The 18,692-nt window shown below is 46.7% G+C and overlaps 1 protein-coding gene across 1 annotated transcript in view; it reads right to left on the reverse strand.

Moving 5' to 3' along the window:
- dnai2b (dynein, axonemal, intermediate chain 2b) overlaps positions 1–18,692 on the reverse strand; it is a gene marked incomplete at its 5' end in the record, with an annotated part of 63,613 nt that overhangs the window by 22,067 nt on the left and 22,854 nt on the right. Inside the window, 2 exons of the mRNA XM_084330323.1 lie at positions 771–884; positions 15,770–15,912. Of these exons, the coding sequence (XP_084186449.1) occupies positions 771–884; positions 15,770–15,912 (257 nt within the window). The remainder of the gene's footprint in view (positions 1–770; positions 885–15,769; positions 15,913–18,692) is intronic.

The raw sequence follows: 18,692 nt of genomic DNA on the forward strand, positions 1-18,692 counted from the left end.
TAAAGCGATTTGGATAAAAGCGCTATATAAAAAAGCAGCCATTTACCAACCATTTACCATTTAATAGTAAAAGCAATAACGAAATACACAATGAACTGATTAAAAGTGGTCACATGTTTTGATTTGTTAATAGCCAGGTCTTGAGTTTTTTTTAAAAGGTGTGGTATAGGTAGCACAGTATCTTATTTCAGTTGGTGTATCGATTTCCCCCCACCCCTGGTGTGAATCACTATGGTAACATCAGAACAAAAACAGCACCAAAATCAAATTTCCTCAAACTCACTGGCATATATAGGTCAATAGTACTCTGGAATGCTCTGCCGGAAAACATCTTATCTGCAATACATAACAAAATGACTTTCAAAAAATATATTAAGAGATATCTACAACTTGTCAAGTATGTAACTGTTATCTGTGTATTATTATAATCTTTTTACTGGAATGTTAGATTTTATAATGTGAATTCGTATATTTGTATTCATTTTTCATTTATGTGTTTTGTTTTATTTTAATTTGTATTTTTAGTTGTACATTTGTATTGTATTTGTTTTGTCCAGGACCCCAGAGGAAGACTAGAGGCTCTTTCATGTGTCTCTATTCTAATGGGGATCATTTAACCCTTTCACTGCCGTACTACCAAAAAGTTAACCCTTTCACTGGGACAATACACAGAAGGTTAACCCTTTCACTGCCACACACCGACGGTTACTGTAATGTGGCAGTGAAAGGGTTAATAAACATAAACATATGGAAAAGAGATTAGAACCCACCGATCTGTCCGTTGTAGCTTCCCCCAGCCAGGACGTGAGAGTCTTTCGGGTTGTACTCCAGGCAGACCAGAGGAGACACAGGCTTCAAGGTCATCTCTGGCTTCTTGGGATTCTCTGAGGAAACATGTTGTACCGTTACGTTAGTCTGAACTATTTCATACAGAAAAATAAATGTCTCTCTCTCTTAACCGTCTGTAGTGTGGTAGGTAGTGAAAGGGTTAACCTTCTGTAGTGTGGTAGTGAAAGGGTTACCCGTCTCCCGTCTGTAGTGTGGTAGTGAAAGGGTTAACCATCTGTAGTGTGGTAGTGAAAGGGTTAACCGTCTGTATGGTAGTAGTGAAAGGGTTACCCGTCTGTAGTGGTAGTGAAAGGGTTAACCTTCTGTAGTGTGGTAGTGAAAGGGTTAACCTTATGTAGTGTGGTAGTGAAAGGGTTAACCGTCTGTAGTGTGGTAGTGAAAGGGTTAACCGTCTGTAGTATGGTAGTGAAAGGGTTAACCGTACGTAGTGTGGTAGTGAAAGGGTTAACCGTGTGTAGTGTGGTAGTGCAATGGTTAACCTTCTGTAGTGTGGTAGTGAAAGGGTTAACCGTATGTAGTGTGGTAGTGAAATGGTTAACCTTATGTAGTGTGGTAGTGAAAGGGTTAACCCTTTGTTGTGTGGCAGTGAAAGGGTTAAAGGAACACACCAAAACACTGTGGGAAATACACTCACTGCTTGTTAGATTTCAAGTGAGATTGTATCAACCAATCAATTTGAAGCACAAGGGCATGGTTACACATCACCCCCGTGCCCATGGCGTGCTTGTGTTTCCTTGTGTGTGCGTGTGCTGGAAGAGCCTGTGATACACAATCTTCAGAGCCGCTGGTCAAAACTCTACTGGATACCTTTAACCCTTTCACTGCCACACTACAGAAGGTCAACCCTTTACTATCACACTACCGACGGTTAACCTTCTGTAGTGTGGCAGTGAAAGGGTTAACCTTCTGTGTATTGTCGCAGTGAAAGGGTTAACCGTTTGGTAGTGCAGCAGTGAAAGGGTTAATATATCAATATGAGTTATGTTCAGCCCTGGCCCCTACTACACACTCGTAGTCATGTGGCCCATCCGGCTGCCCAGTGCTACTGAGCACCTCTACGGGGACAGCTGAGGGTTACATGCCTTGCTCAAGGGCACTTCAGTGGCAGTGTGTAGACGGAAGGGAAAGCGACACTCATTCACTCTGACTCCACCCACCCAGGTTTCAGTGCTGGTCTACGTATTTGAACCAGTGACATTCAGACAGGACAGACATTCAGACAGGACAGACATTCAGACAGGATAGACATTCAGACAGGACAGACATTCAGACAGGACAGACATTCAGACAGGACAAACATTCAGACAGGACAGACATTCAGACAGGATAGACATTCAGACAGGACAGACATTCAGACAGGACAGACATTCAGACAGGACAAACATTCAGACAGGACAGACATTCAGACAGGATAGACATTCAGACAGGATAGACATTCAGACAGGACAGACATTCAGACAGGACAAACATTCAGACAGGATAGACATTCAGACAGGACAGACATTCAGACAGGACAGACATTCAGACAGGATAGACATTCAGACAGGATAGACATTCAGACAGGACAGACATTCAGACAGGACAGACATTCAGACAGGATAGACATTCAGACAGGACAGACATTCAGACAGGACAGACATTCAGACAGGATAGACATTCAGACAGGATAGACATTCAGACAGGACAGACATTCAGACAGGACAAACATTCAGACAGGATAGACATTCAGACAGGACAGACATTCAGACAGGACAGACATTCAGACAGGACAGACATTCAGACAGGATAGACATTCAGACAGGACAGACATTCAGACAGGACAGACATTCAGACAGGACAGACATTCAGACAGGATAGACATTCAGACAGGATAGACATTCAGACAGGACAGACATTCAGACAGGACAAACATTCAGACAGGATAGACATTCAGACAGGACAGACATTCAGACAGGACAGACATTCAGACAGGATAGACATTCAGACAGGATAGACATTCAGACAGGACAGACATTCAGACAGGACAGACATTCAGACAGGATAGACATTCAGACAGGACAGACATTCAGACAGGACAGACATTCAGACAGGACAGACATTCAGACAGGATAGACATTCAGACAGGATAGACATTCAGACAGGACAGACATTCAGACAGGACAAACATTCAGACAGGATAGTGTTGGGGAAAATGTGTATATGAGGTGAACTAGTTTAATATGGGTCAACTAAGCAGTGCTGAAAGACGGTCTGGCTGACGTTCTTAAAACAACTTGGACAGATGGACATTTCAGTACGGCACGTTGTGTGCTTGTAATCTCGTACATCATATCGCTTTCATATCTTGTTCTTCTCTCTCTTTCACACACACACATATACTCTTTCACATTCACACACACACACACACTCATTTTCACATTCACACACACACATATACTCTTTCACACTCACACACACACACTCATTTTCTCTTTCACTAATCTTGACTCCAGACTCCAGCTTTGTCTCAGGACGATAAACCTTTAGACTTATCTTCGATGTTCTTAATGTTTTTATCTCTCTTCGATGTTCTTAATGTTTTTATCTAAATCTATGTTCTTCTTAATGTCTTTATCTCTCTTCGATGTTCTTAATGTTTTTATCTCTCTCCGATGTTAAATCTACGTGTCATCTTAATGTACGTCATGTCATATCTGACATGATATGACACGTCATCATATCTGTCATGTGGGGGCAGGACTGAGAGGGGATTTAGGGGACAAGCAGAGGGATTGAGAGGTTAGAGTGTTTTTCCTTCAACTGTGGTGACCGTCTACTGAGCCATAGCTTTTGCTGTTAAAACTTCTTTTCCTAAATAAATTACCTACTTGTTAAAATTGGAAATATCGTCTCCTGCTGTGTTAAACAACCATCAGCCACAACATTTGGTGACCCTTGACCTGTAGATCGCTCCACCGGGCCTTTTCATACGGCCAGTTCCTGGAATCTCCCGTAGACATTCTGCCGGTTGTCGACAAAAAAGGTAAGCGTTGGGCTTGTTATTATAAATATCCGTCAGAGTTTCTGCGGGAGGAAAAAGTGAGCTGGCTGTGTGAACTGGTTTTCGGATATGGACGACTAGAAAACGAACACGAGTGGTGAGGTGTTTACACTAGGGCGAATCCTCTTTTAACAGGCTATAAGTGCGCCACTAATCAATTTTTAATTGCATGTTTTCGACCTCTGGTCAAATTTTTCTCCATCTGCTCAAACTTCTCCCTGATCCCTTTACGACACTCTCCACATTCCCCACTTCCTTGTTATAACTGTAGATAAGACTCTCGATTTTCAAAACAAAAACCGGTGCCGCTCTGCTGTTATTCAAAACACACTATTACAGCTGGCATTCTCTGTGTCAAACTAATTACGTTTACGGATACACTATTGTTCGTTTTCTTATTGGCTTGTGAAGTTGTTGCTACAGAGAGGCTAGCTGTGATAATATGAGCAGAGAGTAAAAAACAATTTGGGCAGCGTGAGACGAGACTCTAGCTTGTTTGCACTATTGGGCCTACACACACACACACACATTCCTGTGTCACAATACACACATACAATACACACACACGTCTGTGCTATTATACACCCCAATAGGACGCACCAGGTTGGGAAAAAAGTAAACTGTTTGGATCAGAGATCAGGCCCCTGATCTCTCTCTCTCTCTCTCTCTCTCTCTCTCTCTCTCTCTCTCTTTCTTTCGTACATGTATAGAAACTATATTGGTCGCAAAGATAACTGTAACAAGGGTTCCATGCACGAAACACTAAAAACGCATGTTTTTTAATAAACTCTTGACACACAGCCCAGTTTAAAGGCAATCAGCGATAGTTGGAAGATAACTCATTCTGGGCGTTGAGCCAGCTGAGAAGTCTGGGCGTTGAGCCAGCTAAGATTAAAGAAGTCTGGGCGTTGTGCCAAGAGATCTCTCTCTCTCTCTCTCTCTCTCTCTCTCTCTCTCTCTCTCTCTCTCTCTCTCTCTCTCTCTCTCTCTCTCTCTCTCTCTCTCTCTCTCTCTCTCTCTCTCTCTCTCTCTCTCTCTCTTGGGTTTGCTGACCCCTGTTGGTAAGCCAAGGTGTAGCATACAAACTCATCACATCTCTTTCTCTCTTGGGTTTGCTGACCCCTGGTGGTAGAAAACACACACACACAGCACACACACACAGTCACACACACACACACACAACACAGTCACACACACACACACACAGTCACACACACACACACACACAGTCACACACACATACACACACACACACACACACACCACACCGACATACACAGTCACACAGTCACACACACACACAGTCACACACACACACACACACAGCACACACACACAGTCAGACACACACACACACACAACACAGTCACACACACACACACACAGCAAAGACACACACACACACACACACACACAGACACACACACACCGACACACACACACACACACACACATTCCTGTGTCCCGGTAGACAGCGGGTTGTGACGCACACACACACAGTCACACACACACACACACACACACACACACACACACAGTCACACACACACACACACACACAGTCACACACACACACAGCAAAGACACACACACACACACACACACACAGACACACACACACCGACACACACACACACACACACACATTCCTGTGTCCCGGTAGACAGCGGGTTGTGACGCACACACACACAGTCACACACACACAGTCACACACACACACACACACAATCACACACAAACACACACACACACCGACATACACACATACACACACACACACACACACAGACACACACACCGACATACACACACACACACACACACACACACACACACACAGTCACACACAGACACACACACACCGAGTTGTAGTAGCGTTGTAGTTGTAGATCTAGGTTAACTGTGTCCTGGAGTAGTAGTTGTAGAGTAGAACCAGGTTAACTGTGTCCTGGAGTAGTAGATCCAGGTTAACTGTGTCCTGGAGTAGTAGTTGTAGAGTAGTAGTAGATCCAGGTTAACTGTGTCCTGGAGTAGTAGTTGTAGAGTAGTAGTAGATCCAGGTTAACTGTGTCCTGGAGTAGTAGTTGTAGAGTGCTGAAGTACAACCACACACACACACACACAACACAATAAACACACACACACACTAAACAACGATGCATACAGCAGAGGACATACTGTTAGACCGGAACCCGCTAATAAAGAACCTAATTCTCAAGGTAGGTGTCCGTTGGCAGAGGCGTACAAAGGCCGGGGACACAAAATGGCCTTCCGGAGGTACTTTTGATCTCGACGTATGCGAAGAGATGAATGTAATGATTCGTAACCACAAGCCAGGCGACAACAGCAAAAAGAGGTTGAAAAAGAGGACAGAAGAGTTGGGGGTAATGAAGCTCTACGCCCAGAAGGGGAGAGCATACAGGCAGGAAGCTTTAGCGCTAAATCAGAGAGAGACGGATATAGGGAAACCAACATCCCCACCTTATGTCACGCAATTGCCGGTGGGCACTGTGACAATAAGAGGAGAATATGAGGAGACGGAATTAGGGACCCCCGCTAGGTCAGAAACCCCCGCTAGGTCAGAAACCTCCGCTAGTTCAGAGACCTCCCTTAGGCGAGATACCCCCCCCAAACTGACCCCGCAGGATCTCTATCCGAAAGCCCTGGCGGCATATGGCGAGACAGTACGTCGGAAGTTGTATACTGCAGAGGAAGAGGAGATAGAGAACCTGGGCAGGCAGAGGGAGGGAGTCGGGAGGAAGATAGAGGAAGAGCCCCGTCAGAGTGTGGCACAGCAGACATCAGAGAAACACGGAGCGTGTGGCCACACTAAACTGTTGAATGAGGAGGAAGATGAGAATGACACGAAACCAGGACAGGAGAAAGGAAACATTACAGGAACCCTGACTTTCGCCCCTACATTCGTGGGAAGTGTGACAAGCACAGGCCAGTTTCCCCTGCTAATAAAGGGGAACGATATCTTTCACATGCCATGGTCACCTCTAGACATCGATGGTTTAATAGTAAGACTACCGGACCTTTCAGAAGGAGCCTCCAGGTGGATCACGCAGTTTGAGGAAAATACGTCATCTTTTCTGCTAGCAGTGGGTGACGTCAAATCCCTGTTGACGCGTTTGCTAGGAGTTGGTGCCTGCCGGGACATCATGGGTGATACATCGATGCGAGTGGCATGCGACACGCAGGCCCATGATGGAGACATATTCAACGCGCATAGAGCGGCGTTGTGGTACAAACTCAGGAATCAATATCCATCACGTATTAATCCGGCAAAACTGGCAGGCAACCCCATAATGGAGACGGAAGGGCCTGGCGCCTATGTGAACAAAGTACTGAAGGAGTGGAGAGGTGAGCTAGGACACAACCCAGAAATTGACCCATTGCAGAGAGCGATGTTTAGAGAAAGTGTGATGAGAGGGCTTCCAGAGGTGGTTAAGAATAGACTGGAAGACGTGGTGGGGTTAATGGACATGACTTATCCTTTGTTCTGTGCACATGTAACACATAGTGTGGAGAAGCAAAGGGCTCAGGAGCAGAAAGTCAGGGATCAGGATAGAAATGACGCAAGGAAGTTAACTCAGCAACAACTGCAGCCCCAAAGGAGGTTGCAGGCAGTAATGGTGTCATCTGCTACCTCTCCACCCATGCAGGACCAGGGACCCCCGCCTGCACCTCAGGTAGTGAGAAGCTATGGCTATAGTTCACAGAACCAGGCGTCCAGGCGGCAGGCAGGGAATGGGCAATCAGGCCCACGGTTTACACAGGGACCGGGGAACGAACAACAGTTTCCCCGTTTCCACTGTTGGAACTGCGGCATGCAGGGACACAGGGAAATGAGATGTAGGCAACCATACCGTCCCGGCTCGGAGTATGGAAGACCCGTGCGCCAGGGGGAGTCACAAGGGCCCCACGACCAGGGGGAGACAGGAGGGCCCCGAAACCAGGGGGGTAATCACTAGGGGTGCCCAGAGAATGCGACGGGGGGAAATCAAATGATTGTGGTTTCCAAGGGAGCTGAGCAAGAACCTATTCTGCAGGTCCTAGTGGAGGGCAAATTAACAGAGATGATGGCAGACACTGGAGCAGGTTTTTCCTGCATAAAGCAAAAATACGCCGCTCACTTACCCCAGTCTGGACAGTATGTTCGGACGGTCGGATTCTCGGGAAAAACACAATTAATACCCACATCAGATCCAATCTCTATGACGTATAACAACAAGACCATAACAATACCTGTATTAATTTCGGACAGCACCCCGCGCAATCTCTTGGGACGAGATGCAATGTGTAAACTAGGCTGTAAAATCCTATGTACGCCTGAGGGGATTCAAATTGAACAAGACGTGTACCAAATGATGCTACAAGGGACGGGGGAGAAAGAGGCCACTGTGTTCTGGCTGGGCAACATAGATGCAGAGCTGCAAAGGGTCTGTGACCCCTGGGAGCCATTTCTGAAAACCCAACTGCCTCAGTCTAGACAAACAAACATGGAGGCACATTGCACACTACAGTATTTGACGAATAGTGACCTAGTTAGGAACAAGGCATGGTTGCAGGGACAGCCCGAGCAGGTGCAGATTAACTCATCTACGATAATGGTAGGGAGACAGGGCGCGGTGTTGAGGGTTAACACGAGTAAGTATCTACGGGAACAACATAGACTAAGAGACGCCGCCCCACACATCACTCTGAGAATAAATCCTGGTTACGAATCCGAACATCTAGGTTCAATGATACAGGAATCCGAGACTCAAAGGTGGGTCTCCACGGAATCTCCGCTAATTTGGAACAGCGCAGATGGGAGTTTCATAAAAAGAATGATTTCCTTTTCAGTTTTGGCAAAACCGCAAGTAATCAGATTACCAGGAGACCCTTGCGTTATTCCAGAGGCGGATGCTTTGCTGGAACAGGACATGTTGGCGCGCACCCCGGAACGGTTGTGGTCAAAACACGACACAGATGTGGGTCTAATATTGTCGGCACAGCCAGTGAAGGTCAGGTTAAAGAAGGGTTGTAGACCACCCTTTATCAGACAGTATACAATGAAGCCAGAGTCGGAGGAAGCTATATCACATCAGATTGAGGGACTGTTAAAGGGGGGAGTGCTCGTCCCTTTCAAATCCAGATGTAATACACCTATCCACCCAGTGCTAAAGGCGGACAGGGCTAGGTACAGACTGGTACACGATTTGAGGGCGGTGAACGACGTGGTGTCTGGACCAGAGGCGGAAGTCGCTAATCCACACACCCTCCTGACAAACATCCCGAGTAGCTCGCAGTACTATACGGTCATTGATCTCACGCAGGCATTCTTCAGTGTTCCATTGGAAAAAGAGTCTCAGTATCTGTTTGCTTTTACCCACAGGGGGAAACAATACTCTTACACCCGGTTGCCACAAGGGTTCTCGCACTCGCCGCATTACTTCTCGAAGGCGCTCAAGGAAGACTTGCAAGGAGTGTGCGACACACTACTCAGCACGGTTTTACTGTATGCAGATGACATTCTAATCTGCTCGGATACACGTCAGCAGTGCCATGAGGACTCCATCAAAGTTTTGAGTGGATTGGCCGTGGGAGGCCACAAGGCATCCCGTTCAAAACTGCAGTACTGCCAGCCAAAAGTTGAGTACTTGTCTCGCGTCATTCAAAAGGGCATAAAAAAACATCTCACCCGCGCAACTCGAAGCTGTATCCAAGGCACCTAGGCCATTGACGGTCCGACAGATGATGACGTTTTTAGGGATGACTGGGTACAGCTCTGAGTGGGTGGAGGACTATACGATAGCGACAGCGCCGTTGAGGATGATGATAAAAGAGGCGGGTACAGACAAGCTTCGCGCTCCCTTGACATGGACCGAGGAGGGGGAGGACGCGTTCATAAACATTAAGCGTCTGTTGTTACAGGCCCCTGCCCTGGCGCTGCCGGATTATGAGAAGTGTTTCCACCTATTCGTCTCACATAGAGCGCAGCATGCGACAGCTGTCCTGACTCAAACACAGGGGGTGAGTGGGAAAAAACAACCGATAGCATATTACTCTAGAGCTCTTTCGCCGGTAGAGCAGGGTCTGCCACCTTGTTATCAGGCCCTGGCCGCAGCACATTTGATGTATGAGAAGGCAACGGCCGTGACAATGGGATATGACATTTGCATTTGGACACATCACAAATTGGCAAACTTGATTGAAAGAGGCAAATTTGTTCTGACCAGCCAACGGCAACAGGCTTACATGAGGCTCCTGCAGTACTCGGACGTTACGATAAAAACATGCCACGGCAGTAACCCGGCGGATCTGGTACCACTCCCGAGCGAGGGTCAACCGCATGAGTGCGAGGTGGAGGTACAGGCTTTCGTGAAACTCCGTCCTGATTTGGGAGTCGACCCGCTCGCGATAGCAGAACTCTCACTTTTTGTGGATGGGTCCTGCTATCGGGAGGGGGAAAATTTAAGGTCAGGATACGCCGTCGTACAGTGCAAACCTAACGGAGAAACACTAACAAGAAAGGCCGGACAATGCATGCAACCATGTTCGGCCCAGCTTGCGGAACTAATAGCACTAACAGAAGCATGCATAATAGCTAAAGATCGCACGGTTAACATCTTTACCGACTCTGCTTATGCGCATGGCGTATGCCACCTATTCGCGGCCATTTGGAAGGCAAGAGGCTTTAAGAAATCGGACGGCTCACCGATCCTTCACCACAAGCAGGTTGTGGCGCTTATTCAGGCTGTAAAGTTGCCCAAAAGCATTGCTATCGTAAAGTGCCAGGCACACAGAAAAGACCTGTCTTTTGTGACGACGGGAAACAACGCGGCGGACGAGGCCGCGAAGGCGGCGGCTGCGGTGCCGTCCACGGCTGTTCTGATGTTTGCGGCCGAACTGACGACTGAGGTAACTGAGGATAATTTGAGTGATCTTCAGGACTCAGCCACGCAGGCCGAGAAACAGTCGTGGACGGAGAGGGGGGCTGTAAGGGGGGCAGATGGTCTGTGGAGGAGTCATAACGGTTTGATAGTCGCCTCCATCGATCTTCTGTCCTTGGTGATACCTGAGGCTCATGGTGTTGATCACTGTGGAAGAGCAGAGACCCTGAAACGAATCACGAAAATGGGATATTGGTCCCCAAAGCTTCAGGCACAAATTGACGTTACACTAGCCAGGTGTTTAACATGCTTACAGGGCAATGTGCGCAAAGGAGTACCGACAGTGGCGGCTTACACACCCCTCCCTGAGGGACCATTCAGACATCTGATTATGGACTACACAGATTAGGGAGGGGGTAGGCACCCCGAACCTCTAGTCTGTAACAGGCGGCAGTGGGCTCGCAAGAGTCTGGGCGCACGTTAAACACAATCCATATAGTGCTGGGGAGAAACTGAAGGCCCTCGTGCGTAACGAGGTATGAAATAACATACCACTGTGGTACCGTCTAGTCGGCCCAGGAAACGTTGCACGTAAGTTGGTGTGGGCACTGGGTGGTACGTGGACGACAGTCCACACCTAGGAGCAGGGCGGTGCACCGGAAGGGGCACAGCTCCTGCCGTGAACAGGCAAGGCTGGCGAAAACGGTCAATATTTCCATGCCCGGAGCAAGCGGGGTGGGGACAAGACCATCGGTTTCTAAACTGAGTGGCTGATAGGTACTACGGACAGTCAGCCGCTTGGGGTCCTGACTTGATGACGGACTATGAGGTCGCTATCGACTGGGTCGCCAGCCGGTTGGGAGAGCGTTATGACCCTGTTTATAGTCACAGACACGCGGGATGTGGGACCGTGAGTGACTGGACAACAGTGGCATGAATGCACCTGGCTCAATGTACAGTCAGGCCACAGTAACCTTACTAACCGATACAGGGTTAGTAGGCGAGTTGTGCTTCTGTGATCAGCAGGTTTGAAAAGAACCACTGGGAAGCAGAAGGGTAAGGGGTGTCAATTCAGAGGAATCTGGATTGTCTCTCCTAAGGTTGGAAAGGGACCCAGCCTTAAACTGCACCTGAAGGTAAAATAAGGGGACTGCTTCCGTTCATGAGAGGAGACCTTACCGCCGGAAGTGGAGACCTGCATCTCTGTTGGGGGAGAGGGGCCGACGTCGGACAAGGCAGTCCTAAGAAAGGAGCTGGTTGTTGCGTCGTAGCGGACTGCCTAAACCTTACGGGGAGAGGTGCATCTAAGTAGGGGAAGGAGTGCATCCGAACGGGAGGAGGGTACTCTTAACTGGAAGGAGGTTAAAAGGGTCAAAGCGATGATAACGCCAGTGCAGGGCAAACGATACCTCCTGGTAGTAGAAGACTGCTTTAGTCGCTGGATTGAGGCCATTCCATCTAAACACAAGAACGCGGACACAGTGATCAAGTTCCTGTGTCGCGAGGTCATTCCGAGATTTGGAATTCCCACGATATTACAAAGCGATAATGGCCGCGAGTTCATCGACAAGGTGGTTAAAGGGCTGATGCAGAAATTGAGTATAAAACAGCGCCTTTCCTGTGTCTATAGTCCCGGGTCGCAGGGAAAGGTGGAAAGGGCCAATCTGGTCATTAAAAACAAACTGTTGAAAATCTGTATGCAAACTAAGCTTAACTGGATTGATGCTTTGCCACTTGCTCTGATGGCTATTAGAAGCAGCGTAAACCGCCAAACACAGCTAACACCGCATGAAATGCTTACAGGCCGCAGCATGCCAGCACCGCCATTTAGACACCTGGCTAGGGGCCCGGCATTAGATATTTTTGAGCTAGATCTGGAAAAATATCTTCAGCAAGTGACTAAAATACATGAAGCTGTGTTTCGACAGGAGCAGAGAAAGGAGAAAAAGGGGGTGAAGGAGGCGGAGAAGGAAGCCACCAAACCGAGGCTGATCCCTGGGGATCTGGTCTTCGTAAAGGTCCACAAGAGAAAGTGGTCATCACCCCGGAGAGAGGGCCCGTACGAGGTGATCCGATCGACTGGAACGGCAGTCCAAGTCAAAGGATCAACGACCTGGTTCCACTTCAATCACTGCATAAAGGCCAGCGGCGATCTCTTGGGGGATACAATCGATCGCAGTTATGCAGAACCCGACATGGAGGGCCCGAGACGGCAACTGGAAGGTGCAGTGCCTGCTGATGCTCCCGCAGATGTTGGCAGCAGTGTGCGGACGGTCGGCCGGGCGCAACAACGTCATTGAGAACCGTCGCGGTCGACCCGTCCTTGAGGATGACGGGTTTGAGTGGGTAGGAGTCCCACGGGGTTCCGCTCAGGCTCAAGTACCGGCAGGCTTTCATGACCAGGCTCAGAATCAGGCGCCCCCCCTGCCCCCCATCGAGGAAGGGGGGGAGAAGATAAGACTACAACCAAAAGGGGTGTTTCCCGGAGGACCGCAAGGGCATGTTTTTGATTTTGACCATTCCCCCGTTACAGGCGGGGATACTTACCATTATACTAACGAGGAAGACATTTTGTATTGGTTCTTTCCTTTAAGAGTGACGGGGGATGGTCTGAGTGATGGTTTATTTTTTTATTATTTTTGTTTATTTTACTCATGGTCCTGGTCAAACCGGAATGGGAAGGGGCATCGGTATGGAATGGTACGGAGTGTCGGTTCTGAGCCTGAGGAAGCATTGAGAAGAAGTGTTCTGGGGATCGGTTCTGGGGACTGAAGGGACAAAGGGGGGGGCTAACGCAGTGGGCAAGATGGGCACCTCCCGTCGAAGATGGGGGGACACGTGGTGAGGTCGGTACCAGCGCCTCCCGTCCAGGCATGGGGACATGCTTCTACGGGGACTGGAGGTGTGGCGTGGTGGTTGCTGTATTGGCAAAATGTGACTTTTGGCAATACGGTGAGGAGACTATGGCGTGGGCATGGAAGGGGGGCTGAGCGATGGACACTAGGACTCAATGTTATGGAAGAGACAATGTCATTTTTTTTGGGGGAGGGATGTTCTATGTTTAGTTCTGACGGTCAACTTCTCCTTTCCCTGATGAGAGTCGCGGTTTCCGGCCGGAACTGTGGCTCATTTGGTAAGCGGTGGAGGTTGGGGGATTTGTCTGTCAGGTTAGGATTATAAGTTGGGGTGTTTTTTTTTGATGTTTTATTATTACTCTTGTTTTGAGCGGTTTTGTGTTTATTGTGAGAACGGTAGTCAGCCTTTGTTGGTCCGTTAGGGGTCCAGTGAATGAAGTAAGCGTTCTTGTTTAGTTAGACATTTAAAATGTATTAGGTTTCTCGTTTAGTTAGACGTTCACATTTTCTTGGTTATATGATTTGGGTGGGACTAGGGATAGCCCCAAATGGGGGAATGTTGGGGAAAATGTGTATATGAGGTGAACTAGTTTAATATGGGTCAACTAAGCAGTGCTGAAAGACGGTCTGGCTGACGTTCTTAAAACAACTTGGACAGATGGACATTTCAGTACGGCACGTTGTGTGCTTGTAATCTCGTACATCATATCGCTTTCATATCTTGTTCTTCTCTCTCTTTCACACACACACATATACTCTTTCACATTCACACACACACACACACTCATTTTCACATTCACACACACACATATACTCTTTCACACTCACACACACACACTCATTTTCTCTTTCACTAATCTTGACTCCAGACTCCAGCTTTGTCTCAGGACGATAAACCTTTAGACTTATCTTCGATGTTCTTAATGTTTTTATCTCTCTTCGATGTTCTTAATGTTTTTATCTAAATCTATGTTCTTCTTAATGTCTTTATCTCTCTTCGATGTTCTTAATGTTTTTATCTCTCTCCGATGTTAAATCTACGTGTCATCTTAATGTACGTCATGTCATATCTGACATGATATGACACGTCATCATATCTGTCATGTGGGGGCAGGACTGAGAGGGGATTTAGGGGACAAGCAGAGGGATTGAGAGGTTAGAGTGTTTTTCCTTCAACTGTGGTGACCGTCTACTGAGCCATAGCTTTTGCTGTTAAAACTTCTTTTCCTAAATAAATTACCTACTTGTTAAAATTGGAAATATCGTCTCCTGCTGTGTTAAACAACCATCAGCCACAACAATAGACATTCAGACAGGACAGACATTCAGACAGGACAGACATTCAGACAGGATAGACATTCAGACAGGACAGACATTCAGACAGGACAGACATTCAGACAGGATAGACATTCAGACAGGATAGACATTCAGACAGGACAGACATTCAGACAGGACAAACATTCAGACAGGATAGACATTCAGACAGGACAGACATTCAGACAGGACAGACATTCAGACAGGATAGACATTCAGACAGGACAGACATTCAACCCACCCAAACATTGTACTGAAACCAGCTACAGTAAACACGTCCTTTCTCACTGCTGGCTAGCTAGCCACCACCATACAGAACCATAACCTTTAGAGACTGAGGAATACATGTGTGGTAGTAGAGACTGAGGAATACATGTGTGGTAGTGATCCAGAGCCACCAGAACACCAGAGCCAGCATGGCCGACCTGCGTAGTCCAAGGTTCAAAACAAATATGGGCAAATGTTCTTTTAAATTCTGGGGAGCCACAAATTGGAATTTGCTACCTTCACAGCTGAAATGCATCAGTAGCCGACATCATTTTGAGAAAAAAGTCGAATCATGGCTCCTCGACAATCTTAAAAACTAGATTTTAAAATGCATGAAAATGTTGTCTGATACATTGTTGTCTGTGGCTACATTGTCCTGCATTTAAAATGTTCATGTCTATGTAGTTTGTCAAATTGTTATTTATGGTCATGTTTTGTATTGCTTGTCTGTCTGAGACCAAGGACCACAATGGAAATAAGTCTTGACTTTTTTGTGTAGCATCCTTGACGTTTTTCTGTATCTTGTATTTTTTTTTAAATGTCTAATAAAATAAAATCCATACGTATGTCCCATATGTAGGAGTCAAAGCTCATGTCCTCGGGGGCCTTCTGGAACTGCAGGCAGGAGTAGGCCACGGCCAGCTTGTGGCCGCCGTCAGGATGCCAGGAGAGACCGGTGGCGGTGCGCTTCACCTCGTTGGGGTCTCTGGGTAAACCGGCACATCAAATAAACATCCACTTTTAACCCTTTCACTGCCACTACCAAACGGTTAACGCTTTCACTGCGACAACACAGAAGGTTAACTGACCCTTTTTTCACTGCCACGCGACAAAGGGTTAACCCCTTTCACAACCACACTACAGAAGGTTAACCCTTTCACTACCACACTACGTCTGCTGTAGTGTGGTAGTGAAAGGGTTATCCTTCTGTAGTGTGGTTGTGAAAGGGGTTAACACAGTGAGTGTTATTAGCCATGCGTTGAGTGCCAGGGACGAGAAATCTCGTTATTTAATCGTTATTGCTTTTATTAGCGATATCCATTAATTTTTCATCAATCTAGCCTCACGTTATCATTGGGACTGTCTATGAGCTCGAACAGGGAAAATACCGCCCCCTATAGTCTCCCAGATGGTAATGCACCCATTGGATTGGACTCAATGGAAATGGATGAGAAAAAAAACCTCCGGATTCCACATTTTACTTCTCAGGCATGTAACCGGAGACGATCGGATTCATTGTGGACACTCAGAGCAGCGTGGAATATGTGTTTCGAGTACCTAACGTTGGATCAATAAACGTGATCGATATTTGGAATGGCGATCAGGAATTGGAATAATCTTTTTGCAGATGAGGTAAGGAATCTATGTTACCAGTCTTGGGGTAATCAGATGTATTTTTCACATATATCTCAACGTGTGTGTGTGTGTGTGTGTGTGTGTGTGTGTGTGTGTGTGTGTGTGTGTGTGTATGACGTTAGCGCTGACCAGGAAATAGATAATCGATTTTTCAGCCCGCTTCTCTAGCGTGCATAAGTACACATATACTATCGATAATCTAGCGTTTATTTGAAAACGATTCATAAATCAGCCGGAAAATGACAACGTGTTGTGTGTATTCCAGTAAAGAGCTATTATCACGGAATCTTTTTTTTTCTAGACATTTTCAAAAACGTCCGTTTTTCAAAACGGTATAAAATGGAAATGTACCGATGAAAAAACAATCCGTTTCGTACATGTTGACTGCAAGCAAGTCATTGATAAGCGACGGGCGTATTAGACACATAGCCATAATATAGAATATAGAAATAGCTCTGCGAAAATCATGAAATATCGGAAAATCAGTCTCAAACAGCTGGCATTCAAGCGATAAATCGTGTGCCCCCTGCTGGCACTCAACGTGTTAATAAGGAGTAACGCACATTTTCCCTATCTATCTACAGCCAAACTCCACATTACAGACTTTACTGGCTAAATGAAAGAAAGAAAAAATGTTCAACAAATTTCCACAACGGTTCCAAAACCTTTTGGACATATTATTATGTCCTTTTCCAGACCTAGAAGACACAACTTTAAAAAAGTCCACGACTTGAACCCTGAGCGCTCAGTTGAAGAGTTCCCAAATAATATTCCTTTGGTGATGTCATCACAAGGTCTGTACCATCTGACTTGGTGAGAGTTGACGTTGATGATTATAATTGCCGATGTTCACAAATATTGATCGGATTGTCCTCGACTTTAGGACTAACATACATTTATTGATATTGAATTATTAGTGTTGTGAAGGGCCAGATTAAACCGAATATATATATTTATTTATATATATATATTTAATTGTATTTGTATATTCTCTAATATTCCCTGATATCCCTTGTATATTCCTTGTACAATATGCATTGAATATCCATTCTAGCCTACTGAACATCCCATAATAGTCTCCATTCTACTATTGGTCGAGACCTTGGTGCCAGGCTGCCATACCCCTCAGACCCAGTTCAAACGTACCGCTCGACATGTACGAACAAGTCCTAGTTCCGCGTAGGAATTTGGCTACCGCACCACTAATGGGACTATTTGTTCATAGTGCGTATATATACTGCGCTACTAAAGTAGGACTTTCTTTTCAGTCCAGTTTCTTACCCTCCAATAGAGTCACAGACGTAAAGCCTCCCCGCGATGCCACGTGTGGGAGTAAGGCCAAGTTCGCCTACCATCGGTATTGAGACATCGTGTATATTAATATTTGAATAGTCATATTTGGCACTATATCGTCGAGTTGGACGTAGTCTATTAAGCTAATAATAGTCTGTTAATATATAGTGCTTCGTGCGGTGAGAATACTACCGTAGTCAGTACCCCATCGTTTCGGGCAGAGAACTGGCTGCTTACCCAGGGTGGTTGACCCTATGTGAAGCTGCACCCGAGGAGCCCCAGAGCCGACGAGCGAGTGGACCTGTATACCGGATTATTCTACCGACGACAGCCCGCCTTCCCAGGCACGGATTATGCTTTGGATACTTTGATTATTCTATGGATAAAGACCCCCGACACTACCGTGTGTTGGAACCCCCCCCCCCTGGAGAGGACGCAAGGTGAGGAGACGCTCTGCAAGACGAGGTCTCTCCACATCTCTCCCCCGTGGACCGGAGAGAGCCGGCCCACAAAGAGTCCACCTGCTTTCATCTGTGGTCCAAGGATCGCCGGCGCATTGAACGGCACTACAGTGGGTTCACCTGGGATACCCTTGGCCGGACGAGGCAGCTGGATTCTACCCCCCCCCCCTCCTACTCCTGTCGGCTTACAAGCGACCGGATTAACCCCCTCTAGTGTATCCAGCCTATAATCATTAAAGTATCATTGCTGTTATTCCTTAACTATTCCAGGTCGTATATTTACCACCTGCGCCTTCAGAGATTGGACATTATCTATTGATATACCGACGAATACTCCTTGCCATAAAAGTGCATACTATTTCAATTCATAAATGTA

Source organism: Notolepis coatsorum (genome assembly GCF_963971535.1).
Source record: "Notolepis coatsorum genome assembly, chromosome: 15".
Lineage (NCBI taxonomy): Eukaryota > Metazoa > Chordata > Actinopteri > Aulopiformes > Paralepididae > Notolepis > Notolepis coatsorum.